Source organism: Muntiacus reevesi, chromosome 2 (genome assembly GCF_963930625.1).
Source record: "Muntiacus reevesi chromosome 2, mMunRee1.1, whole genome shotgun sequence".
Classification (NCBI taxonomy): Eukaryota; Metazoa; Chordata; class Mammalia; order Artiodactyla; family Cervidae; genus Muntiacus; species Muntiacus reevesi.
Window position 1 is genome coordinate 176,858,234 of NC_089250.1, and position 24,673 is coordinate 176,882,906.

Consider the following 24,673-nt stretch of genomic DNA (forward strand, 5'->3'; position numbering starts at 1 on the left):
ACACTACTACTGAGTCACCGGAATGAATAGAATTTAAAGCTACTGACAATCTCACCGGCTGGCAAGACAGGGAATGGATCGTACAACAGTGCAACCATTGGAAAGCTCACGGATACAAAAGCTGAAGTTACACACACTCTGTGACTCACCAATTACAGTTCTAGATAATACACACATACACACACACACACATATATATCCAAAGAAATGTGCACCGATATGGGCCAAAAGGCCATGCTCATACCAGCACTATTCATAGTAAATACTGCAAACAAACCTAAACGTCCATCAGCAGAGGTGTGAGTGAATACTATACAACAAGCAGAAATCAATGACTGCTTCACGCCGCAGATACGGGCGAATCTGACACACCCAGCATGAGTGAAAACAGCCAGAGATCAAAGATGACAGGTTGCACAATTCCATTTACAGAAAGTTCAGACACGGGCAAAAAAAACTAAGGTACAGAAATGAGTCTGGGGGTGGGAGTGGAGAGTGACTGGAAGAGCCTCTGGATATAGGAAATGTCTTGACCTTGAGCTGGCTGGTGGTGAGGTGGGTGTGTTCTACACACCCATTTGTAGGATTTGTGAAAGGACAAGTACTGACTATTGGAGACAGAAGCATTTTACAGAATGTTAACTACACCCAAAAAGAAGAATAATAAAAATGATGTGTTTCAGTTGGGACCCTGGAGTCTAAGCAGCCTGTGGACCATCCAGAGGGGCCAACAACACCCTAGAGGCCCTGGGGGAGGACCAGACTAGAGTCGGCGTTTCACTGGTGAATGACATTCTAATTACAGCAATCACTTTTACTGCCACTTCTAGAAGCAGAGGGCTATTTGTGTGCTAGACACTTCAGAGCCACTAAATGAACCCATTTCCTAGATAAGAAAACCGAGGCTTAGAGTCATCACCCAGCAAGGGGAGGAGGAAAACACCAAAACTCCAGCAATCCAACCTCGGTCCCTAGGCCCTCCAGCCTTCAGCAGTTATCTGGAGATTGCAGAGCCCCAGCTGGTGTATGGAGACCCAGACCATACACAATTATTCATGACAGTGTGCAAAGCAGGTTTTTCACTCTGGGCTGAGGGTCCATCTCTTCATTACCTGGGATGCAGATGGTGAATGCATTCGTAGCCTGCAGTGGTAGTAAGCTTTTATGATCCCCACTAAATGGCCTTGACTTCCTCTAAAGTCAAATGCCAGGCCTCTGCGGGCAGCTGGTGCGGCAAGGACCCTAGCCCTGGGGGGCCAAGGCTGACCACTGGTCAGGGCCCAACCCCACCCCCAAGCCCCTGGGCAGGCCTAAGGCCTATACCCTCCAAAGTTGGGCTGGGAAGCGAAGGACAGGGTAGGTTCATGACAGGACCCCATGTGACCAAAGGCAAGTGTTAAGGGACCTGGTGGCAGGTCAGTAAGATCAGACTGCAGACCGGTCCACGCCAGGAGCCAAGAGCAACCGACCTGGCCACATTCAAATCAAGAATGCTCCATCACTGCCATCTCCTCAAATCCGCTCCTCCCCATTCCTGCAAAAGCTGCACTGAGCAAAAACCCCTGTTTGTTGTCGTCCTTATCAGCCCCTCCACATCTACCTCCGAGGCCCCACCTTCCCCAGGCATCACACCCCAGCCCTCCCCTCCAGCCCCCCTCCTGGGTCTCCATCATCGTCCTGATAGCCTCCTCATCACTGACAAGTTCCCAGCTTCTCTCCGGTCTACCAGTCTCCAGCAATCCAGACTAACTTTGTTAAACGACTCCCTGGCAATAATTTCAAAGGAAAGTCTGAACTAGTACAGCAAACAAACAATCCAACTGCCCTATGACCTCCCTGAGGTTCAGCAACTATGAACCGCTTTCTCACCCAACGTGTTATCTGAAGTCATCTGACTTATCGTCGTCTCCCACATCTCAACATTTTAGATGGTTTTTTTTTTTTCCTCTTCCTGAGCCATTCCTGAGCCTACGCTGCAGACCTCACACCCCCTGCCCCTGAATGCTTCTCATCCGAAGAGCAAGGCCGCTCTCTTACATAATCACAGTACGACTTCGTGAAACGTGATCCTGACTGGGTGCTATCGGCTAATCTACAGTCCATATTCCAATTTCGTCAATTGCCCCAGTGATGTCCTTTAGAGCAATTTCTTCCCTGATCCAAGATCCCATCGAGGGCCACACAGGGCCCTCCTGCTGTCGGTTTTTCGTCCCCTCCAACCAGGAACAGTCCGCAGCCTTCATCCTGCCTTCCACGACGTGTTTTGTTAAGAGTCCAGACTGGTGCCATAAAATGTCCCTCAACTTGAGTCACTCCCTCCATTTAAAACCCTCCACTGCCTTCTCACTCCTCACAGTTTGAAATTCCAAGACCTCATTACTGGCCTTCAGGGACCTGCAGGGTCCCATCACCTCCTCTTCCCCTCCTCCCATTCCGCACCCCCACCAAGCTCCAGCTATTCTCAGAGCTCCAGCCAGTCACCACTCTGGTCAAAAAGAGACCCTCAGCATTTTCCTTCTTTCACAGCCTCTATCTCTCATTAAAATGACTTCCTTGGCTGACTTATGTTTACTGCCTGGCCCCCGCACACTAAGACGGGAGATCCAATGACAGCAAAGACTTCTGTGTTTGGTCACCGAGGAGCCCCACGGCCGGAGCGGTGCCTGGCACGCAGGAGGCCCTTGGAAATCCCTCTGCAGAGCAAGTGAACAAGTGTGGAAAGAAGAAAGCGTGAGGTTGAGAGCTAAAGAACCAGGGGGGCTCAGAGAGGAGGGGAGGGCTGCAGAGGCCCTTCCAGATTCTAGAACCTCCCTCAGGCCTCCCTCGGGCCTCTGCCCAGAGGAGGATGCACCCAGCAAATCTCCCTTATCTTGGGGATCGAATCACTCCACCAGCCAGTCCCACTGATTAAGCTTTTTAAATCAATCCCAGTAGGCCGACAGGCTGGATTTCAGAGATAGAGCTGATCAGACCCTGGAGAAGGCCCACAGTCAGCTATTGTCCACCGGTCAGTCCAAAGTGCAGGGCCTGATCCTGGGTTCCTACCTTCACATTCACATAGCCTCCAGGGGCCAGGCCCAGGTGTGGGGGCAGGGAAAATAAACATCCAAACACAAAATCCTGCTAACAGCTCTTTAATTGCAATGGTGAGGAGGACTGAATCCAGGTCTCCCAAACCCAGAGCAGAGGGGCTGGCCGACCAGGTGTTTGTCACTTACTTGTCCATTTCACCAACTGCTGTGAACATTTCAGGGCTCACACACCTCACAGTACTCAAGGATACTGGGAAGAGAACTGGGGACTCTTCATCCCAAGCCCCATCTATTCCTGATTTCACCTCCTCTTGAGCAGAACAAGGAGTCACCCCTCTCCACCCAGACTTCATCTCCTCTCTGAAGACCCTCCCTCGCCACAACCCCCCTGTCACTACCTGCCTGAATGGGGTCCCAGCCACCCCCACCACCCCCCAGCCAGGGGGCCCTTCCAGCTCTGAGCTCTCCCCACTCGGCCAGCTCCCTCCTGCCTTGGAAAGCTGGATCCACCCAGAGTTCCCACCCACAAGGAGTCCAGAGGTAATTCGGCCTCTCCGGCTGTGTGACCCCGGGCAAATAGCTCAGCCTCTCCAGGCTTCCCAGCACAAAAATAAACAAATAAAGATGAGGCAGATAACTCTGGCGAGACTTAGAGAGCCGACAGCCAAGAAGGTGATGCCCGTTGAAAGAGAAAATTTAGCACCTGCACCCCGCAAGAAGGGCGGGGACGGTTCCCGGTGGAGGAATTTGTAATGCGGCCCCACCCCAAACAGTGAATGGGGCGCCGCTCCCCACCGCCTGGCTAATGGGATTAGCCCCGAGTTTGCTCTGGGCGTTGGCCTGGGGTCCTTAGGTCTCAGCACGGCCACCGGCCACCGTGCTGAGACGGTGCGGGGAGCGAGAACCAGCGCCAGCCACCCTTCCCTCCGCGGCCGCAGCGGCCTGAGCGGCGGCCTCCGCGCCCTGCCCGGGCCGCGCTTCCCGCGCCGTACTGTTTCCTCCATGACCTCAGCCGCGGAGCACGCAGAACTCAGGCCGCTCCTAACGTACAAGGCGCCAGCACAAGCCTCTGCAGCCACCTCCCGCTGGACTTCCCCGTCCTGCCTGCCCCTTCACCAAGCCACTTCGCCCCGTGCCTCAGTCTCCCCATCTACCTAATGGGCACCCAATGGGTCTGTCTGGCTGCTGCTGCTGTTGGGCTCAGCGCGCCGGCTTGGTGCGCGCACGCAGGGGCCCCCTGGAGCCGCGGCTATTTTCCCTCGGCTTCTGGTTAAAAGACTTGGCGGCTGCCAGGCCCGGCCCAGACTGGAGACCAGAGGCTTGCGGCGCCCTTTCCCAAGCCTCTCGGAAGGCGAGGAAAGGCCCCGCCCGTCAGAAAGACCCCGTGGTCTGATTCCAGCACCCTGCCACCTCCCCTGGCCGGGCCAAGCAACCCCCGGAGCGCAGACACAAAAATGACCGCGGCCTCTGGGGGGGCGCGTGCAAAGGGGGGCAGCCCCGGCCCTTCCTCTGGCTAGGGTCTCCGGCACCCCTCCCTGGCCCGCAGTGCACCACTTGGGAGAAAACCCTGGCTCTCATTGTGGCAGCTCTTGGGGGACACGCGCGCCCCAAGGCCACGACCCGGTTCCTTGCCCCCCCCCCCCCCACACACACACACACACACACACGTCCCCCGCCCCCCGCAGACAGGGATCTTCGCGCGCGCGCCCCTCCCCCGCCTGGTGCCTCACAAAGGCCCTTTGTCCCGCCGAGCCCTGGAACTCAGGTTCCTGAAAAGTTTCAAGAGAAAAATCAAAGAGGCAAAAAGAAAAAAAAAAAAAAAAAAATAGAGCGCTGCGGAGTGGGCAGGGTCGGTGGGGCAGGGCCACGGCGGCCCAGGTGTCCCTTCCAAGACCCCAAGGCCAAGGGAGCGTCCTGGGGTCCTGGAGAACTCACAAGAGTCCTAGACTACACTTGGTGGTGGGAGAGGTGGGGTTTTTTTAATTTAAAAGCCGAAGCGTGGGACGCCAGGCACAGAGGCTGAAGGCAGCGGGGGAGCAGGGGCTGGGTTTCCTGCAGCGGCCGAAGGCAGGTCTGGGGGTCCCGGCGTCTGAGGTCCCCCTGCCAGACCGCAGCGGCTAAGGCAGGCTTGCCCCTCTCCAGCGCGGTCCCCACCGAGCCTGGGCAGCCCCGCTGGGAAAACGGCAGGATCCAGCGGGCCTTCTCCGCCCGCGCTTCCATATCAGACCCAGGGTGTTCCCGCCGCGGATCGTGCCGGGCCGATCGGCTCCCGCGCCGCTTCTGTCCTGAGCTTCGGGATGGCGGCCGCCCAGTGTCTGCATCCCTGCGGCGGGGCCGCCGGCCTTGCTGCTGGAGAATAAGGGGTCTCCAGGGCCCGCCTTCTGCCCTCTTCCCGGGGTACGGCTCCTGCCACCGTTCCCCGGGGACGCGGGGTCTTCTCAAGGGCAGCCGGCCCGCCCGCTGAAGGCCGAGGCCCCAGGGTTGGGGGTCTCTGTTCTCTTGCCCACCCACACCCCTCACACACCAAGCGACCGGACTAGCTGGAGACCCCACACGAGAGACCAGAAGCTAAGGCCCCGGACGCACGGCGCCCGTAAGGACATTTGCCAAGAAAAGCATTGCAGCTCTGGTGCAGACGTCTCCAAAGGGTGTGGAGCGGGGTTTGTTCTTTTCTCGCCCAGATTTTGAAAACTCCAGTCCAGGCTCCAACTGCAGGAGCCCCGGGTTTGGAATCGCCCCTGGGGGCTCCGATTTCGGCCAATTCGACTGCCTCGGGAGAACCGGACGCGCTGGGGAAGGCTACAGAGTCCAGCGCCCCTGTGTGTCAGGGCCTCCAGACTGGCCTCTGCCCCGAGCGAAGAGACCCCCTGGGCCTGCCCATACCCCGTGTGCACCCTGTGTACCGGTCGGGGGAGAAGGAGGGGCCGAATCCCCAGTGCGAGCACGGGGATGGGGGAACAGACCTGGTAGCTCCCCCGGGGCCGGCCTCCCCCGCAGGATCCCGAGGGGACAAGAGGGGGCGGGCACTGCATAGGGCACTTACCCGGGTGAGGGTGCAGGTTGAGGCCGGCCATGTACTTTCCGGGCGGCAGCGGGCCGGGCAAGCCTGAAGCGGGCAGGCGTCCGGCCGTGGCCGCGCCCACGCGGTGGCTGTCCATGGCCAGGCCGGACAGCAGCGGCGGCGGGGGGCCGTGCACGGACCGCGGGGGCCCGAAGTCTCGGCCATCCATCCTCCGCGGGAGTGCCGCGGCCAGCCCCCCACCCGGCCCGCGGGCCTCGTTCAGTGGGACCTAAAAGTTCGGCGTCGGCGTAGTCCCAGAGTCCTCGGGCGGCGGGGGCTCCGCGGCGTGCATGGCGGCGGCGGCGGCCAGCGGGGCTTGCGCTCGGCTGCGGGCCGGCGGCCCGAGGCGCACGGCCGGCCGGCGATGGGGCCCCTCCGGGCGGCCAGGCGGAGCGGCGCGAGGCGGCGCACAAGGCGTCTTGGCGGGGAGAGGAGACGGGCCGCGGAAGAAACAAGAAGCGGGGGAGAAAAGAAAAAGGAGGGGGGAAAAAAAAACAAGTTCAGAAAGTCGTCTTGACGTTCGGGACTGGGGGCTACCGAAGAGGCCAGAAATGAAACCGGGAGGAGCCCCTTTTCCATAAAAAGTTCAATTCCATGCTCCTTCCTTCCGCGGCTTCAGGCTTCTGCGCACCCGGCTCAAAAAGTGCCCAGCCCGGACTCTGCTTCGGCCGCTCACGGGTGCTCCCGAAACTGGGGAAGGCCCCTCGGCCGCGCCCGGAGCGCCTCAATACAAACCTCCGAAATGTGTTGGATTCCTGGGCGTCACATGCTCCAGGGTTTCACACCGTGAAACCTTCCCGTGAGCGGTGCGAAATGTCTCCCTAAACACTATGTCACTATCTGATCCGAAAAGTTTAATATTTAATCTTTGGGGACCCTTGTCTTCCTTTTCTGAGTTTGGCTTCCCTGAGCTCGCCCCAAGCCGCGGGATTAGTTTTTTTCACGACAGAGGGTACTAAGTGGGTTTCTTATTTTTAAAAGAGATTCATCGCCCCCTCTCGCCACCCCCCTCGGGCCACGGAGTCGTACAATCTAAGTCCGAGGACCGGAGACGTGGCATTCTCGCCTGAGCACTGGAAAGAATCCTTCAAAACAAGCTTTGGTTTCATTTTCCAACGCCCTGGCCTGGGAATCTTGCGGCCCTAGGACGTGGCCTGGCGCGGGAGATTTGGGGGGCATCAGAGAGGAAGGGAGGCATTCAGGGGTCTCGCTTCTACCCTAGCTTGCCCCCGACCCCAAAAATAACCTACAAAGAAAACCTTGGCGGCGCGGGCCGACGGAGGGGCGCCTCCCCCAGCGTTGGGCAAATCCCCCCGTAGTTCCAGTTTAAAGCTGTTTGTTTAAAAGATTTGCCGATTCCCGTGGGGGCGGGAGGGGGGTCTAGGAGCCAACCCTGCCCTCGCCCTCCGTCTGCCCGCGGCAGCTCGGATTCCTGATTCCAAGAGGCTGGGACGCTCCTAGAGCCGCCGATCTCGCCAAAGCCACCGGGCTCACGGCTGCCCGCCCTGCGCCCCGCGACCGGCTGGCTCCCAGGCCCCGGACCTGCAGACCGTCTCAGCCACAAACCCTCCGGGGTTCTCCAGACTCCCTCCCCAAGTTTGCTAAGGGTGCTTATTTTAACCCGGTTTTGGTTACAAACACCCGCTCCCTCCCTCGCTGCCTCCCATCAGGCTCTGGTTACCAGATCCGCGTTTACTTTGGAAAAAATCTAAGATCGCCACATCCGAAGATACATGTCTTAAGGAGGCGATGAGCTTTTCCGTGACTTTTTTTAAAATGTTCTTTGTGTACCTTTCCTTTAAAAGCCAGCGCTTCGGGGCATACCCCAGCGCCCCACTTTGGGGAAGTCGGGGTGAAGCCCCCCGCAACACCCTTGCTCTGGCAGAGAAGCTGGTTCGGCCATCTGCGGGATCTGCTGCGTTCTCCCTACTTTTCTCCCCCTCTTAAATGCAGTTAAAATGGCTGAATTCCGGCTTTTAATTAAAAACAGCCTATAATCGAAAACGTCTAGGCGTCCCTGGCTCCCCCGCCGCCTGCCGGGAACCGAGAAGGGAACCGACGCCCCTCGGCCGGGCTGGGCGGGCTAGAGCAGGGCTGGGGGCTCAGGTGGGTGCCCAGGGTTCAGGGACTCGCTCCCACCCCTCCCGGGGCGCCCCACCATGCCGGCCATGGTCCCCCCGATTCTGTTCTCCGGAGCTGGAGAGCTGCGGGAATCCCCGGCGCACCCCGAGGGAGAGGTGGGGTGGGGGCCATCTGAAGAAGTTTGGAGACCATCGTGCCCGGCCAGGGGCAGGCGGGCGGCCCGGCGGCGTACCTGGCGCGGCGGGGCTCCCAGATCCGGGCTCCGGCGACGCTGACTCTGGTGGCGGCCCCGGCTCCCGGCGCGGCTAGGCGCCCGTGCTGCCCGCCATCCCGCGGCCGCAGCTCCCCTTCGCTACCCGCAGCCGCCTCACACTTTTTGCCCGCCTTTCCTTTTTTTGGTAGAAAACCGCTCCCCGGGCCGAGCGCTCGGCGCGCCAACTCCTCCGCCCTCCCGCGGCCGGGCTCCCGCAGCCCCCGGAAAAGCCAGCTTTCCTCCCGCCGAGCTCCCCGCTTTTTAATAAAATCCAGGTAGCGCTGGTTTAAAGAATCCCAAATCTCCATATACAGCCCGGGATTGGAAAAGGTACATTACACAACCCCCCTTTCAAGTTCCTCTCGCTGGATCTAAAAAAAAAAAAAAAAAAAAAACAGCGGGGGGGAGGGGACGACTGGGGGAGGGGAACACTCTCGGGCGAAGAAACACGCATTGTTCCCGGGTGCCCGCCTCCCCGCAGGCCGGCCCCCGACCGCCACCCATTGGCCGCGCGCGCCGCCCATCACGCGCATGTAAACACCTTGGCCCTCGGCCATTCCTATAAAACCAATTACGGACCAAGGGGCTCCAGCAGTTTCCAGGCTCCCCTCGGCGGGGCTGAATGATCAAAACTGGTGGTGAGAATTTTTCCGGGCCGTTTCTAGGCAGCCCTCCCCCTCCACCAGCTCGGACTCCCCCCGCTCCTTTCCTCCTCCTCCCTTTTCCTCCCCCCTCCCCCAGCGTCTGGGCTGAGTGATCAGAATAGAGGAAGATGGTTGTCGCCGCAATCCTGGGCTTTGCAAGGCGCAGTTTAATGGGCCGCCTGTCAGCTTCCTGCTCGCGGGAGGAGGTGACAAGCCGAGCGAGCCGGCAAGGGCCGGGGTCCGGCGGGCTGCGCCCCGCGCCCGGGGCCCCCCGACTCCCCACCTCCCCCGAGGCGCGCCTTCTAGAACGCGCGGTGGAAGACGCCAAAACGGACAAGGGCGGCTTTTTCCCTCCTCCCCCCACCTCGCTTTAAAACAAAGCAGCGATTCATTCCCTCTCCCCGAACTGCGCGGTTGGGTGGGATGGGCAGGCGAGAAGGCCGTTTTCCTAGCCCTGGTCTGCGGGTTCCTCCCTGAAACGCGGTGTCAGATGGTTACTGATTAATATTTTGGAGAGGCCGCGGCGGCGGGCAGCGGGTGAGTTTCTAATCTTCTAAAAGGGGTTCCTATAGAAACGCGGGCCAGGGCGCGCCCCCCGCTCGCCCCGGCCGGGGCTGCGGCGCTTTCCCTCGCGCCCCTCCCCAAAGACTCGCTTTGCGTGGGCGCTCCCCTCCCTTTCTCTCTCCCCCCGACCAAAAAAAAAAAAAAAAAATCAGAGCAGAAAAAAGGATTAGATCGGCTGAGCGCGAACTGACTCCCTCTCGATTCTGACATTTCAGCCTATTAGCATTTCTCCACGGGGCCTTCTGAAACCTATTAAAGTGTAATATTAAAAACCTCTTGGCTGGGGGCCTTCTCGCCTTCCATCCGCCGCGCCCCCTCCAGGGAGGGCGAGACCGGGAAAAAAAAATCTGTTGAGCTCAGAGGAAGCAGCAGCCAAGCCCAAAAAGTGCTTGGCTGGGCGCAGCGGCCGGAGGGGGAGGGGAGCCCCAATCCCCCAGACTTTGTACTTTTATTTTGCGCTTTCAGCAAAATCCTTTCTGGGTTGAGTAGCCGGGAGCTGCCCGCGGCAACCTACTTGGCTGCAGGCGCGAGGAGTGCGGACGCGGTCGTAGGGGCCGTCCTGGGCGCCCGCACCCTGCGCGGCCCCGCAGGAACCCGTGCCCGGCTAGGCATTACGTACCCTCGAAAGGAAGCTTGGAGGGGCAGAAATCCTTTCCGATCCTGCCTCAGAGACCGACCGCGGTGATTAGATTTTAATTAAAACAAGAGAAGTCCGCTCTTTCGCCCCTCGCTGCGGACTCAGCGTTTTTGCATCGTTCCTTTTTTTTTTTTTTCCAATCCATTTTTAAGGCAACTTTTCTGGAGGAGGGGTATAATGAGCTAGTTCGCGCCCATTCGTTCTATTTTCTTTACTCCACTTTTAGAAAAAGAAGGGGGTAGGCTTGGAGAGCGAACTGGGGGTGTCTTAATTTAATTCCAGTATAAATTTTAGGGAAAAAAAGTTCAGCCTCTTGAGGGCAGTTTCAAGTTGCCCTTCCTGGAGCCTCCTGCGCTGGTTTCTAGGCTGCCCTCTTTTGGAAGCTGGAGCTCTTGCTGGGGTGGGGGGCGGCGGGAGGAGGGGAGAGAAGGAAAGAAAGCCTCGAAAATAGCGGAGCCGAGGGGAAGGAGTGGCGGAGCAGGGCACGCAGGTCTCAGGGGCGGCCGGAGGCTCCCGGTGCAGCCCCGGGACGGCCGGGAGCACAGGCCGAGAGGAGAGGGGGTTAGAGAAAGGAGGTATTGTGCTGTGTGCCTTGGGGGAGGGGGGTGATGCAGAAGTAAAGTAAATGCAGCTGAACTGCGCGAGGCTGCTGGAAGCCAAAGCCGGGGAAGGGGCCCTGCGTGGGGGCGCAGCCCGGGTGGGCGCCGAGTGTCTCCAGTCTTATCCAGAGGCCTTTGTGGGTTCCTAGTAAACCCTCCCACTCCTGAAACCCCCATCGCTCAGTATTCAGACCCCAAACACCGATCCCCCATCCCAGTACCCCCGCCCGGGATCTGGAATGTTTTTCTTTGTTTTAATATAGCTCAAAAAAAAAAAAAAAAAAAAAAAAATGTCGAGAGAGTTGGGGTGGGGAATACAAAGGGCTTACGGGGGTGGAAAAAAACAAAAGCCTATTTTTATAAATGTTTAATGTTTTCACCCCTGGATGCTCCAAGACGCCGTAATTGTGCCGGCGCGGTATATGTGCCATAAATCATTTAGTTGCTAATAAAAATTGTGCGTTTGCCCTGGATTTGCCAATGGCGTCTGCATTTTCCAAGTGTGCGCCTGGTCGGCGTGGCGAACCAAGCCTGCATTTCATTAGGGCCGAGGTTCGGGGGGCAAGCGTAGGCCCCCTCCCTCCCCATACCCCGGACCTTTGTGGGCTGCACCCCCCTTGTGCGGCCGTCCCCGCGCATACCGGCAGCCCGCAGAGCCCCTGGCCAGCGCTGCCCGGGTGCGGGGCCTGGGAACCCAGAGGTGGTGGCGGCGGCGGCGGCTCCTCCTGGCTCGCCGGACAGACGGTGCCGGGCAGTGCCGGGTCTCCGAGGTACAGCGCGGTGGGGGTGCGGGCCGGCCGGGCCGACCTGCGTGCGCCCCGATCTTTGCCCCTCTCCGCCGGCGCCCAGCCGCCCGCAGTCGCCGAGTAAACAGGCGGCCGGGAGCCATCTTAAGGGCGGGGGACGGATCCCAAATGGAGAGGTGGGTGCAGTCCTGGCTGCTTTCAAGAACCCCCCCACTCGTAGGAGGCCTCAGGGGCACCCCCGACCGGCCCTCGCGGTCTGGGAAAATACGCTCCCCCCTCTGGTGACCACACTCAACATAAACCCGGGCCTGGGCGCCCCGCGTGGATCGGGTCGCAGCGCGCGGACTCCGCAGTGCTCCCGGGTCCAGCCGCCATCTTCCACCCCTCCCCCCCGCATACTTGTGTTTACTCGGCAGGATCCGTGGCCAAAAAAAGAGTGTGTTGACGCATTGTGTGTGTGTGTGTGTGTGTGTGTTGTACTGGCTGGGCGGAAAATCGGCTGAAGCGGGGAACCTCCTCGCAAACCTAAACCTCAGTCCCCGGAGAACCCGCCCAGGCCCGCGCTGTTGTCCGCGGTCATCCCCGGGGCCGCCAGAGCCGAGGCCTTTTGTACGTTCCCGGATCTCCAGTTCCGTGGACGCAGCCCGACTGACAAAATTCTTTCGCTTTGTTTTAAAAACCAAAGGACAGGCCAACCTTGGACTCAGCGCTCCCTGGCCGCGCCTTTGTCGCGGCGCGGGCTCAGCGTCCCGCGCTTTTGGGCAATCCTGCGCAGTTCAGGGTCAAACCCTGCGCTCCCCGGAATCCTCGTGTGGCTGGCCGCAGGGACGACATTCTCCCCCGACCCCTCTCCCCACCCTACCCCCCGAGAAGAAACCATCGTTTCCTAGGCGAAGACACCCAAGCCACCTCCATCACATGCTCCAAGCCGCCTTGTGCAGCGGGGACCGAAACCCCCGCGCTCCACCAGCCTCTCCGTGAAGGGGACCCCGGGAATTCGCCGGCCTCCGCTGCCCGCCTGGGAAGCCGTGACGCGGTCTTTTAAGCGCCCGTTTTCAGGTTCCAGGTCCGACAACCAGGGAGCTCCTGGCCCGGGTGCTGCTAAAACCTGGAGAGGCCCCTCCCGGGAAAGCCAGGCTCGCCATCCCCTTGCCGGGACTGGCCCAGTCACCACTCGGCGCCGAGCCGAGGTTCGACTAGCCCCACAGAGATCAGTCCCGACTCGCCAGGAAGCCCAAGGGCGCGGCGCCGGAGTCCGGAAAGCCGCAGGAGCCGGGCCGCATCGCACACAGAGCCGGGACCCCGGAGCGTCTGGCGGGCCGGGTCCCGCGGATCCCTGCGGCGCTCGGCTCCGCCTCCAGCCCTAGCCTCTTCCCCAGGCCAGGCCGGGTCGGGTCTTCCACTCGACTGTTCGACTCTAAGGGGACGGAGACCGTCTCCGGCGTTGGGGGCCGGCAGGGGCCATAAATCTGGGCGCAGGGGTGGGCCTCCTTCCCACTGCCGGGGCCGGTATTCCCGGTGAGGCCGGCATCTGGACTGCACTGGACACCCTGTCCTCCAGGTCAGGGCGCGGGGGGCCCCCGAGACGAAGCAGGGAGTCAAGTCAGAAATTTCCCTGTTGGCCAGAGAGAGGGAACGAACAGCCTTGTCCACTGGGCACCACCAGCTTCCATCCCTGTGGCCGCGGGACCCTGGGCATCCCCTGACCGCTCCCTGGGCTAGCGGCGCCCAGCCACGCGCTTACTACTCAGAAGGTGAGGTGAGGCTCTGGTGGGCACGCGCCGCCACCTGCCTGAACCCAGTTCAGGCTCTGCGCGTGCCATCCAGGGGCGACGGCTAGGTCAGAGTGACTTCTCAGAACTCAGCCTCCCAGCACGGACTCTGCGGCCATTCTGGGCCACCCTTCGGCCCTTGGAGCGCTCCGTGGGTGCGCCGTGTGGGGAGGGGGACTTTTGTGTGCATCGAGGACCAAACGGGGTCTCCAGGCGGCTCGTCTGTAGGCGAGGGGCTCCTCTGGTCTCCCTCCCTGCCAGCCCCATCTCCTCCTTGCTGGGACCTGGGCTTTTCCCCTGTCTGGACCCAGTTCGGCCCCCTCGTCGGCCACCCTCTTTGTCGCAAACAGGCGAACCAGCGGGAAAGCAGGTTCAGCGCTGGAGGCAGCCTGGTAGGGGCGGCAGTCTTTCCACCCCAGGCAGGAGCGGGGCGGGTAGAAAGGGACTGATCCAGATGGGATGGATTTGCAATAATAACGCTTAATGTCACCAGCTTTGTCTGTCTCTTTGCCAGAGGGGCGGGGAACAGGCCTTCACTCCAATGCCCTGCATCCGCCGACAAGCAGGCAGTGCGCGCTCTTCATCAGGACAGCCGCCTCCGGACAGCCTCCTGGACTTTGGTGGGGACAGCCGCCAAAGGGGGAGGCATTCACACACACACACACACACACACACACACTCACACTCACACTCACACACTCACCGTGCCTCCTGGGATCCACCCTGAGCCAGTGACACGACAGCAGACTGGCACGTGGAAGATGCCGGAGGCGGAGGGTTTGGAAACCTCGCTGCGAAATACTCACCTGGGGAGCTTCGGCTCCTTCCTAGAATTTCTAAAAGCACAAGTGAAGGGACCGAGGCCTCCGGGCAGAGCCCAGAAGAATTTGAGCGCTCCCCTCGGCCGCGGGAACGCAGCCTGGGAGTGGAGAGGCGGCCAAGCCGCATTCCGGCCGCGCCTCCCCCGGCCCCAGCCCCAGCCCCACGGCGCCCCAGGAAGCGCCTCCGAAAACAAAGCGCTGCGGTTTCAGCCCAAGGTTAAAGTCCACCGCTAGCGTGTGTTTTTTTTCTACCCACCCCCCCCCCCTCAGAATCTAAGAGCGATAGTGTTTCTCCAAATAAACCGCCAATAAATCAGCCCGGGGCCGCCTGCTAAGGAGCTCTGCTGACCTTGGGGACTGGATCTTCTGCTAGACCCGTCGGGGACAGGCATGGGGAGGGGCCCTGCGTGCCAGCCGAGCCCCCCTCCCACTCCGCAGAGGAGCAGAAGAGGGACTGGCCAAGGGCATTCAGGGGCGCTTATTGGGGTGCTAGTGTGCCCAGGGGATGGGACAACTGTGGTTATTTGCGGGGGGGGGGGCTGGCAGTATTTGGAGGGTGAAGCTGACCACGTGTCCATTGAGCGCCTAGGGTCCCCGCACTGTTCTAGGCACCCAGGGAAGGGACACGAGGCACAGACAAGGCCTCTGTGGGGGCCTTCTTTGTCTGGGTGTGCCTGGGTGTGTTCCACAAGCCTCTGTGTGCGCCTATGACTAATGGGATTTATGTATGTCAGCGGCCAGGGTGACTAATGGAGGCCTTGGCAGCCTGTGTGCTTGTGGAGGGGGGTGCCAGGGGAGGGGCGCTGCACTTCTCGGTGGGGAGTCAGTGCCCCCCGAGGGGCCGCCCTCCCGTCTCCTCCAGGTCCTCTTCTCCTGCTGCCGGCTGGCAGGTCCATTTGGGCTTCTGAACCCCCGCCCGGCAGGCCTGTGCATGCTGAGAGCTCCAGAGTAAATTCCATGGGCAGCCTGGCCCCCCAGAGGCGTCTCCGCCCCTGCCCACCGCCCTGACCCACGTGGCCCCTGCACACCCAGCCCAGCCCACCTGCATCCACAGCAGAACGCTTGGGCTTCCTCTCTTTCCGTCTGAAAATTCCTCCTGATGTGAGCCTCTGCTCCGTGCAGGCTTGGACCGCCCTCTGACATGGGTGCTGTCGGACCCGTATGACAGACCAGAAACCCGAGGTGCAGAAAGCAGGGCAGGCCCACAGGGGCGCGGGGCGATGGGGGAGACCGACGGGGAGTCCCAGCACCCAGGGAGCCCCCAGCCTGACCACAGCTAGCTGAGAGAAGGTGCACAGCCTACGGTGCTGACCCAGCCCGCCACCCCCCTCCTGCCTAGCCTCGTCCACCCTCTCCACCTTCTCCTGGGGCCTCTCTCCTGCCCTCGCCTGGGACAGGGAGGCAACAGGGGTCAGAGGTTAATGGGAGCCCATTTGGCCGGGCCTGGTAGGGGCAGGGTAAGGTCAGGCTGGCTGAAGGAGCCTGGCCCTCATTCCCGGCTGGGAGGGCAGGAGTTCAGGGGGCCTGGGACTCCGTTTACTTGGCGAAGCTCGGGTGCAGCACGTCCCTGGAGAATCCCACCTCCCATCTCCCTTGGGGTCTCCTGGTTTCTGGCACACCACCCCCGTCTGGGCGTTCCTCCAGGTATTCGTTCTGCTCCTTAACACATACCTACTGTTGCACATGTCTGTGCCCCTGTTAGAGACACACTCATCCAAAGGGTCCCCGGGAGCAACAGCAGTGAGACGCCTTCCTAAGATCGCCCAGTCTGGGTGACAACAAGCGAGCCAGACAGGTTTCAACCCAGCTCTGCGTCTTTGTGCTCCTCACCCGTCCTCCGAGGCCCGTGGTGGCCTCTCTAGGGAGGGGACGGCAGGACCAAACCCTGCTTCCCAGGCCTCCCGGGAGCCTCCTACCCCCACAGGCCTCCAGGATGTGTATGCGTGTGTGCGTGTGTGAGTGTGTGTGTGAGTCACACACGAACCTCTCTTACTCTCTTCACCCCCTCCCGCCTTTTTTTTTTTTATCCTTCTTTGGCATTTTTCTTTCAAGCAGAAAATAAAAACATTTCCCATGGCTACAGCTTTGAAAGCTTCCCTCGCCTTCCTCCCTCTGTCTCACCCCCACCCCTGTCAGTCCATTTCCAGAGTCAGCAGAAAGTCAAAAACAAACCCACAAAGATCAAGCCTGACAGGCCCCCCCTTCCCGCGCCCCTCCACTCTCTGCCTGTCTTGGTCTGTCTCCACCCAGAGACGAGTGTGAGGCAGCCCCACCTCCACACACATGCACGCATGCACTCACATACTTTCTGCAGCCGCAGGGAGTCTCTTAAGAACCTTCTAGAGCCACCCTGCCAGAAAGGCCTGCTTACGTGATTTCTTCTGCTGGAAATATGTGCCTTCTTCCCCAGCCTCCTCCGTCCAGCCCAGCTCACCTGGCCCAGCCCCCCTGGACCCTCCTCATGGAGCCCTTCTGCTGTGTGTTGAATACCTCCCCACCAAAATTCATGTGTTCAAGTCCTGACCCCCAATATCTCCAAGTGTAACATTACTTGGAAATAGGGCTATTGTACCTAGTGACGAGATCATACTGGAGTAGCTGCTGCTAAGTCGCTTCAGTCGTGTCTGACTCTCTGTGACCCCGTCGACAGCAGCCCACCAGGCTCCCCCGTCCCTGGGATGCTCCAGGCAAGAACACGAATGGGTTGCCATTTCCTTCTCCAATGCATGACAGTGAAAAGTGAAAGTGAAGTCGCTCAGTCGTGTCTGACTCTTAGTGACCCCATGGACTGCAGCCTACCAGGCTCCTCCGTCCTTGGGATTTTCCAGGCAAGAGTACTGGAGTGGGATGCCATTGCCTTCTCCGATACTAGAGTACGGGGGGTTCCCTGATCCAGCAGGACTGGAGTCCTCATACAGACGGGACCCAGACAGAGGCAGAGGCCGGGAAGCCATCCTGCCCCTTAGTCCAGAAGGAACTGACACGGCCCGCACCTTGACCTTGGGCTTCCCGCCTTCAGAACTGAGACAGAATCCATTTCTGTGGCTTCAGTCAATGACCTTTTGTTATATCAGCCTTAGCAAACTAATACAACAACCCAGTTTTCCTTTTTCTTTTTTTGACCAAGCCACATGGGTTGCAGGATCTTGGTTCCCCAACCAGGGATCGAACACACAGCCTCAGCAGTGGAGGCACAGAGTCCTAACCACTGGACTGCCAGGGAATTCCCATACCATCCCAGATTTAAGTGTCCACAAGAGTCAGGCGACACGAATGAACAGAAGTGGGATGGCATCTAGAGCGGGGAGCGGGTTGCAGCCTAGCCAGTAGCCCCCAGGGGGTCAGATCTCCTGTTGTTCATGGTGCATCGTCAGAATGGGCTCGGTTATGTTGCAGTGACAAAAGTTCCCATTATCTCAGTAGTTCAACACAGCTCATACAAATGTGTTCTCCGCAACACGTGGTCTGCTCTGAGCCTGGGCAACCCTCCAGGGCAGCTGAACTCCATGTGGTGACTCAGCATCCCAGGGCACTTAGATTTCCTGAGTTGTCCACCTCCATGTAAGGTCATCCCGGGGAAGAGAGGATCATCACAGAGGACTCTCGCTGCCAGAGCATTTATCATTCCTTGTATTTAATCCCTTGTGTTTGTTTAACAAATACGTACACGTCAGGCTCTGTGCTAGGGCCTGATGATAAAGTGGTGAGCACAATGAACCAGAATACGCCTCCCTGTGGGGCTTCCAGTCCAGAGAAGGGGACAGCTGGGTAACAGAGAACCATGAGCATGGTGAGCGCTGCCAAGGAGAAGGCCCAGGAGCAGCGGGAGGAGCCACATCACACGGAGCCTCCGCCTAAAACAAGAAAGAGAGGTTTTAAGTGGGCCTCAGGGACTTCCCTGGTGGGTCAGCCGATAAAAAATCCGCCTGCAATGCAGGAGACCTGGGTTTGATCCCTGGGTTGGGAAGATCCCCTGGAGCAGGTAATGGAAACCCACTCCAGTGTTCTAGCCTGGAAAATCCCCACGGACAGAGGAGCCTGGCGGACTACCGTCCATGGGGTCGCAAACAACTGAGCGACTAAGCACTGGGACTTCCCTGGTGACCCAGAAATGAATCCACCTTCCAATGCCCGGGATGTAGGTTCAATCCCTGGTCAGGGAACTAAGATCCCACGTGCTTTGAGGCAACTAAGGCCACACACCTTAACTACTAAGCCCACATGCTACAACGAAGATCCCTCCCGCTTTCAACTAAGAACCGACGTGGCCAAAAATAAATAAATTGATTTTTTTTTTTTTAGTAAAAAGGGGGCTTCCCTTATGGCTCAGTGGTAAAGAATCCATGCCAAAGCAGGAGACCCAGGTTCCCTCCCTGATCTGGGAAGATCCCACATGCCACGGAGCAACAAAGCCCGTGCAGCCCAACTATTGAGCCTGTGCTCTGGCGCCCAGGTTGGGCTCTAGAAGCCTGGAAGCCACAAGTACCGAGTCCACGTGCCTCAACTACTGAAGCCCAAATGACCTAGGTGAATCAAGGACCCCCTCCCTCCCTCTCAATTTTTAATTATCTTTCCATTGGCCCTATCCTCTCCTATGAACCTCCATTTTCTCTATGTGGTAGGCTATGGCCATGTGCAGCAAGAAAGAGGCAATTCCCCAGCAGCTTATCCGGAAAGATGGAAACTCTGGACAGAACACAGACCGCCAATGACCTGTCTTCCCTTCACACTCTTCTCTAAGGGCAAGATCTAATCAGACCTGAGGAATGGCTGATGGATGAGATTTTTTTCCACAAAGCCTTGCCCCAGAGGCAGAGCTTCACAACGGGCGGGACTTGGACCAGCCGCAAACCTGGAGGCTTTCTCCAGTCCCTCCCCCGTTTCTCCTCCTACTCTCGTTTTCTGTCTGCCAGTCCCTCGCCACACCCCGCCCACACTGGATCACCAGGTCACAGTTCCAGCTCCAGATGATAAAATGCCGAGGCTGCAGGGGCCTGGGGCCAGGCTCCTCGAGTGGCTGTCTTGACACATTGTATCCTCCGAGGATGTGTCCCCTTTCTACACTGTGACCTTGACATTTCTCCCAGTGGAGGTGGAATCTTGCATCTCTCACCAGACACGTGAAGTGACACCGCGACTTCCAGAGCAAGGTCAGAAAGAGAAGACGCGGTGTCACCCCTTCCGTGGTGGGGTCTGAACTCAGCGCTGCCTGTCCCTAGCCAGGCCGCCCGTGCCGGGGGGCCACTGATGGAATGACCCCGGAAGGAAGCAGGAGGGATCTGAGGAGCCAGCCGACCTTGCCCTGGGTTCAAGCCTGATTCTGCCATTCACTTGGTATGTGACGTTTACAAGCCGTTTCCCCTCTCCGAGCCTCAGTTTACCTGGCTGTGAAGTGGAGCTCCTTGCCTGAGATCAAGCAGGAGGGCTGTGCTTACAGTGACCACGCAGATGGTCCTGAGATGCACACGGTTCTGAACGCTGTGAGCGTTCAGGGTGCCTGTGAGCACTCAGGCAGCCACAGAGGCCCTGTGCTCCAGTGACCACCGCCTCACTCCCTCCACGAGCAGCTGGGTTCTGGGCAGGTGCCCAGGAGAGGATGGGTTCCCAGCTGGCACTGCCTGGACTGTGGTCAGACCTGTCCCCAGGTCGCTGCCCCGGCATTTGTTGCCCAGGACACGACTGAAGCCAACCCTGTTGCTGGCCGGGGCCACAAGCTAGGTGGCTACTGCTGCTGTTGCTCAGTCGTGTCCGACTCCTGGAGACCCCGTGGGCTGCAGCACGCCAGGCTTCCCTGTCCTACACCGTCTCCCGGAGCTTGCACAAACTCATGTCCCTTGAGTCAATGATGCCGTCCAGTCGTCACCCTCTGTCACCCAGACAGCAGAAATTGACTCTCTCACGGCTCAGGCCAGAAGTTCAAAATCAAGGTGTCAGCAGAGCTGGTTCTGTCTCTGGGGCCGCGACGGAGAATCTGCTCTGGGCCTCACTTCCAGCTTCTGGTGGCGGCCAACGTTCTTGGCATCTCTTGGCTTAAAGCTGCTTTGCTCTGACCTCTGCCCCCGTCATCACAAGGCCATCCACCCTCTGTCTCTATGGCCTCCCCTGGCGTCCCCTCTCTGCGTGGTTCTGTCCCAGGCTTTCTTCTACTTGTTTGTTTATTTTGGCCGCGCTGGGTCTTCCTCGCTGTGCAGCGGCTTTCTCTAGTTGCGGCGAGTGGAGGCTCCTCTCTGGCTGCTGCTCGGACTTCTCATTGAGGAGGTTTCTCTTATTCTGGACCACAGGCTCTGGGTGCACGGGCCTCAGGAGCTGCAGCTCGTGGGGCTCTGGAGCACAGCCTCGGGAGCTGTGGCGCACGGCCTTCGTTGCCCCAAGACATGTGGAATCTTCCCGAACCAGTGATCGACCTCATGTCCCCGGCACTGACAGACGCATGCTTAACCACTGAACTGCCAGGGAATCCTTGCCTCCTCTTTTTTAATTATTTTATTTTATTTTATTTTTTTTGACTGGGTCTTTGCTGCCGCACACAGGCTTTCTCCAGTTGTGGTGGGTGGGGACCGCTCTTCGATGCCATCACAGGCTTCTCACCACGGAGCTGGCTTCTCTCGGCTCGACTTGCAGGTGGAGCACGGGCTTAGTCGCTCTGGGGCACGTGGGATCTTCCCAGAGCAGGGGTCGAAGCCATGTCCCCTGATGAGGCTTCTTAATCACTGGGCCACCAGGGAAGTCCTCGTCTCCTCTTCTCACAAGGCCATCAGTCGTGCTGGATTAAAGGCCCACCCTACTCCAGTGTGACCCCCCCTCTTAATTGATGACATCAGCAATGACCCCATGTCTAAATAAGACCGCATACTGAGGTTCCAGGGCACAGGACTTGAACGCATCTTTGTGGGACACAGAATCCCACCCACAACGCCGACCTTGGGCCCATGACCCCCGCCTTATCCCAGAGCCAGGACACAATTGGAAGCCCCTTCTGCAGAAGGACTGGGGTCCTCCAGCCGGCCACGAGGCAGGAGAGGAGACTGAGGTCTCGTAGTGTAGGGGCAGCGCACACATTCCCCTCCTAAAGGGAGGGTCTGCAATCAGAAGCTGCCGTGACTTGGGGGGCTTCCCTTGGTCAGGGCAAGCAGAAGGGACAGGAAGTTGCCCACCCAGCAACCCTTGACTAGAGAGCATCCACGCCCCCTGCTGGGTTCTACACAGCCTCCAGAGTCCCCGGCAGGCTGAGCCCTGGTGGGGGGAGGGAGAGGGAAGGACTGGGAGTTTGGGGCTGGTTGGTGGATGCAAACAGTCTCATTTAGAATGGATAAACAAGGTCCTCCTGGACAGCACAGGGAACTACATCCAATCTCCAGAGAGAAACCATAATGGAAGAGACTATTAGAAAAAAGAATGAGGACGTCCTTGGTGGTCTTGCTTCTTATGTGGCCACAGATAACAGTGGCTAAGACGCTGCCAAAGCAGGGGGCCCAGGTTCGATCGATCCCTGATCAGGCAGTTAGAATCCCACATGCTGCAACTAAGATCCGGCACCACCAAATAAGTAAAAATAAATATTAAAGACTCAAGAAATAAATTACCACTCTTGAAAAAAGAATGTATATATGTGTGTAACTGAGTCACGTGGTTGTACAACAAAGATTAGCACAACATTGTAAATCAACTATACTCCAATTTTTAAAAATGATAAAGCACTTCCTGGTGGTGTAGTGGTTAAGAATTTGCCTGCCAATGTGGAGGACCCGGGTTCGATCCCTGGTCTGGGAAGATTCCACGAGCCTTGGAGCAGCTAAGCCCATGTGCCACAACTACTGAGCCTGCATTCCGCAACCGGAAACGCCACTGCAGTGAGAAGCCTGCACGTCGCCACTAAAGACTGTGTGCAGCAACAAAGACGCAGCGCAACCAAAAAAATAAAAATAATAAATGACTAATTTTTAATGATTAAAAACCCAATTGCACACCTTGTTCTGGCCGTGTTTCCTTGCCTGTATCACTCCCCTATCTTCTTGGGCGGCCCCCCAAATAAACTGCCGGCGCCCACATCCTAATTGCAGGGATCCGTCTCTGGGGTCCCTTCCGATGGCCACCTGTTGCTGACCCTGCTTCAGTCATCATCTCCCACTCCGAGAGGCCAACAGGGGCTCAGAAAGGTGACCTCTGCCTGGGTCACCCAGGCCGCAGGTGGCAGGCAGAGGTCCTCCTGCACAGCCTTTGCTGGTCTGCCCGGGTGTGGTGTGGGCGACCACACTGCTATGCCTTGGAATCTTGTTACGACACGGAGACGGAGGCCCAGGTTGGGGAAGGGACACATCGAAGGTCCCAGGGCAGAATGGTGATAGACGATGGAGGAGGGACTTGAACTCGGATCTCTCGGAAGCTCCAGTCAAAATGAGAGAGTAGGGGCTTCCCTCGTGGTCCAGTGGCTAAGACTTCACCTGCCAACATAGAGGGTGCAGGTTTGATCCCTGGTCCAGGAGTGAAGACCCCACATGCCTTGTGACCGAAAAAACTGAAACATAAAACAGAAAAAATATCAAGACTTAAAATGGTCCACATCAAAAAAAAAAAAAAATTCTTAAAAAAAAGATGGTGGAGTAGGAGGAAGTGAGTTCCACATGGACTCACCTTCTCCCACAAATCCATCAAGAATACATTTATGAATGAAACAGTTCTCACAGAACACATACTGAACACGCAAAGACGACCTCAAACACCTAAAGGAAGATCTCTACATAACCAGGTAGGACGAAAGGCAGGGCAGGGATAAAGAGGAAGCAGGATGCAACCCGTGCCCCTGAGAGGGAGCTGAAAAACAGGTCTCTGGCCATCTTGTTCCCTTCCAATGGTCCCCATCACCCTTCCTGCCATTGTCTACAAGCCTAAGAGGCTGCTTCAGTCCCCTTGGGCCGCCACAACAAAGATACTCGTGCTAAATCGCTTCAGTCACGTCCTACTCTTTGCGACCCTGTGGACCCTATGGAGCCCGCCAGGCTCCTCTGTCCATGGGATTCTCCAGGCATGAATACTGGAGTGGGGTTGCCATACCCTCCTCCAAGGGATCTTCTCGACCCAGGGATCAAACCCGAGTCTCTTATGTCTCCTGCATTGACAGGTGCGTTCTTTACCACCTGGGAAGCTCCACAACAAAGACAGGGCAACTTGAACCACAGAAGCGTATTTCTCACACTTCTGGGGACCCGACGTCCGAGGTGTGAGCAGGATTGGTTTCCTCTGCGGTCTCTCTCCTTGGTTTGCAGGCGGCCGTCTTCTCCCTGCATCTTCACACGGTCTTTCCTCCATGCAGGTTTGCGTCCTGATCTTTTCTCGAAATGACACCAATCCTGTTGGATTAGGGCTCACCCCGATGACCTCATTTTAATTGGCTCTTTAAAGTTCCCTTCTCTTAGGACTTCCCTGGGGGTGCAGTGGTTAAGACTCTGCCCTTCCACTGTGGGGGCGGAGGACACAGGTTGAATCCCTGGTTGGGGAACTGAGATCCTACACGCTGTGTGGTGTGGCCAAGATAATAAATAAATAAAATAAACGTCCCGTCTCCAAATACAGGGCTTCTCTGGTGGCTCAGACAGTAAAGAATCTGCCTATAATGCAGGAGATCTGGGTTCAATCCCAGTATTCTTGCCTGAGAAATCCCAAGGACAGAGGAGCCTGGCGGGATACAGTCCCAGGGGTCACAACGAGTCAGACACAACTGAGTGACTAGCACACAGACACACACACACACATTCCAAAGACATTCTGAGGCATTGGGGCTAGAATTTCAACTTATGAATTACGTGGTGGAGGGGGGAGGAAATCAGCCTGTCTTAGTTCATTTGGGCTGCTGTAAAAAAATACCATAGATTGGGTGACTTAAACAATAGAAATTTATTTCTTCCTAGAAATAGTTCTCGGAGAAGGCAATGGCACCCCACTCCAGTACTCTTGCCTGGAAAATCCCATGGATGGAGGAGCCTGGTAGGCTGCAGTCCATGGGGTCTTGAAGAGTCAGACATGACTGAGCAACTTCACTTTCATTTTTCACTTTTATGCATTGGAGAAGAAAATGGTAACCCACTCCAGTGTTCTTGCCTGGAGAATCCCAGGAATGGGGTCGCACAGAGTCGGACACGACTGAAGTGACTTAGCAGCAGTAGTAGAAATAGTTCTAGAGCCTAAAAGTCCGAGATCGAGGCATCAGCAGATTTGGTGTCTGGGGAGGGCCTGCGTCCTGGTTCACAGACGGCTCTTCTCCTCTGTGTCTGCTTTGTGGGTAAACGGACAAGGGGGCTCTCTAGGGTCTCTCTTACAAGACCACTAACTCCATTCATTTGGGGTCTACCATCATAACTTCATCCACTCCCTAAGACCCCCACCTCCTCATCACCTTTCAAGGTTAGGAGCTCAACATATGAATTTGGGAGGGACCACAGACATTCAATCCATAATGCAGCCCAGA

General features: G+C 58.0%; 1 protein-coding gene and 1 long non-coding RNA gene across 4 annotated transcripts in view; one reads left to right on the forward strand and one right to left on the reverse strand.

The window, feature by feature from the left end:
* Positions 1 to 8,782, reverse strand: part of TNRC18 (trinucleotide repeat containing 18) — an 81,277-nt gene extending 72,495 nt beyond the window's left edge. For 2 of the 3 annotated variants that reach the window (XM_065923737.1, XM_065923735.1), the window contains exons 1-2: positions 8,408 to 8,782; positions 6,076 to 6,511 (exon numbers count right to left, since the gene is read on the reverse strand). In XM_065923737.1, coding sequence (XP_065779809.1) covers positions 6,076 to 6,262 — 187 coding nt within the window. In that variant the 5' untranslated portion in view covers positions 6,263 to 6,511; positions 8,408 to 8,782. Of the gene's footprint in view, positions 1 to 6,075; positions 6,512 to 6,828; positions 7,297 to 8,407 lie in introns of those variants that run through there. The other variant, XM_065923736.1, reaches the window with a different exon arrangement.
* Positions 8,783 to 10,821: 2,039 nt separating this feature from the next.
* LOC136160281 (uncharacterized) lies at positions 10,822 to 14,527 on the forward strand. Its single transcript, XR_010661594.1, has 2 exons — positions 10,822 to 13,782; positions 13,905 to 14,527. It is a non-coding gene; the product is annotated as an uncharacterized lncRNA (long non-coding RNA).
* The last annotated feature ends 10,146 nt before the right edge of the window (positions 14,528 to 24,673 follow it).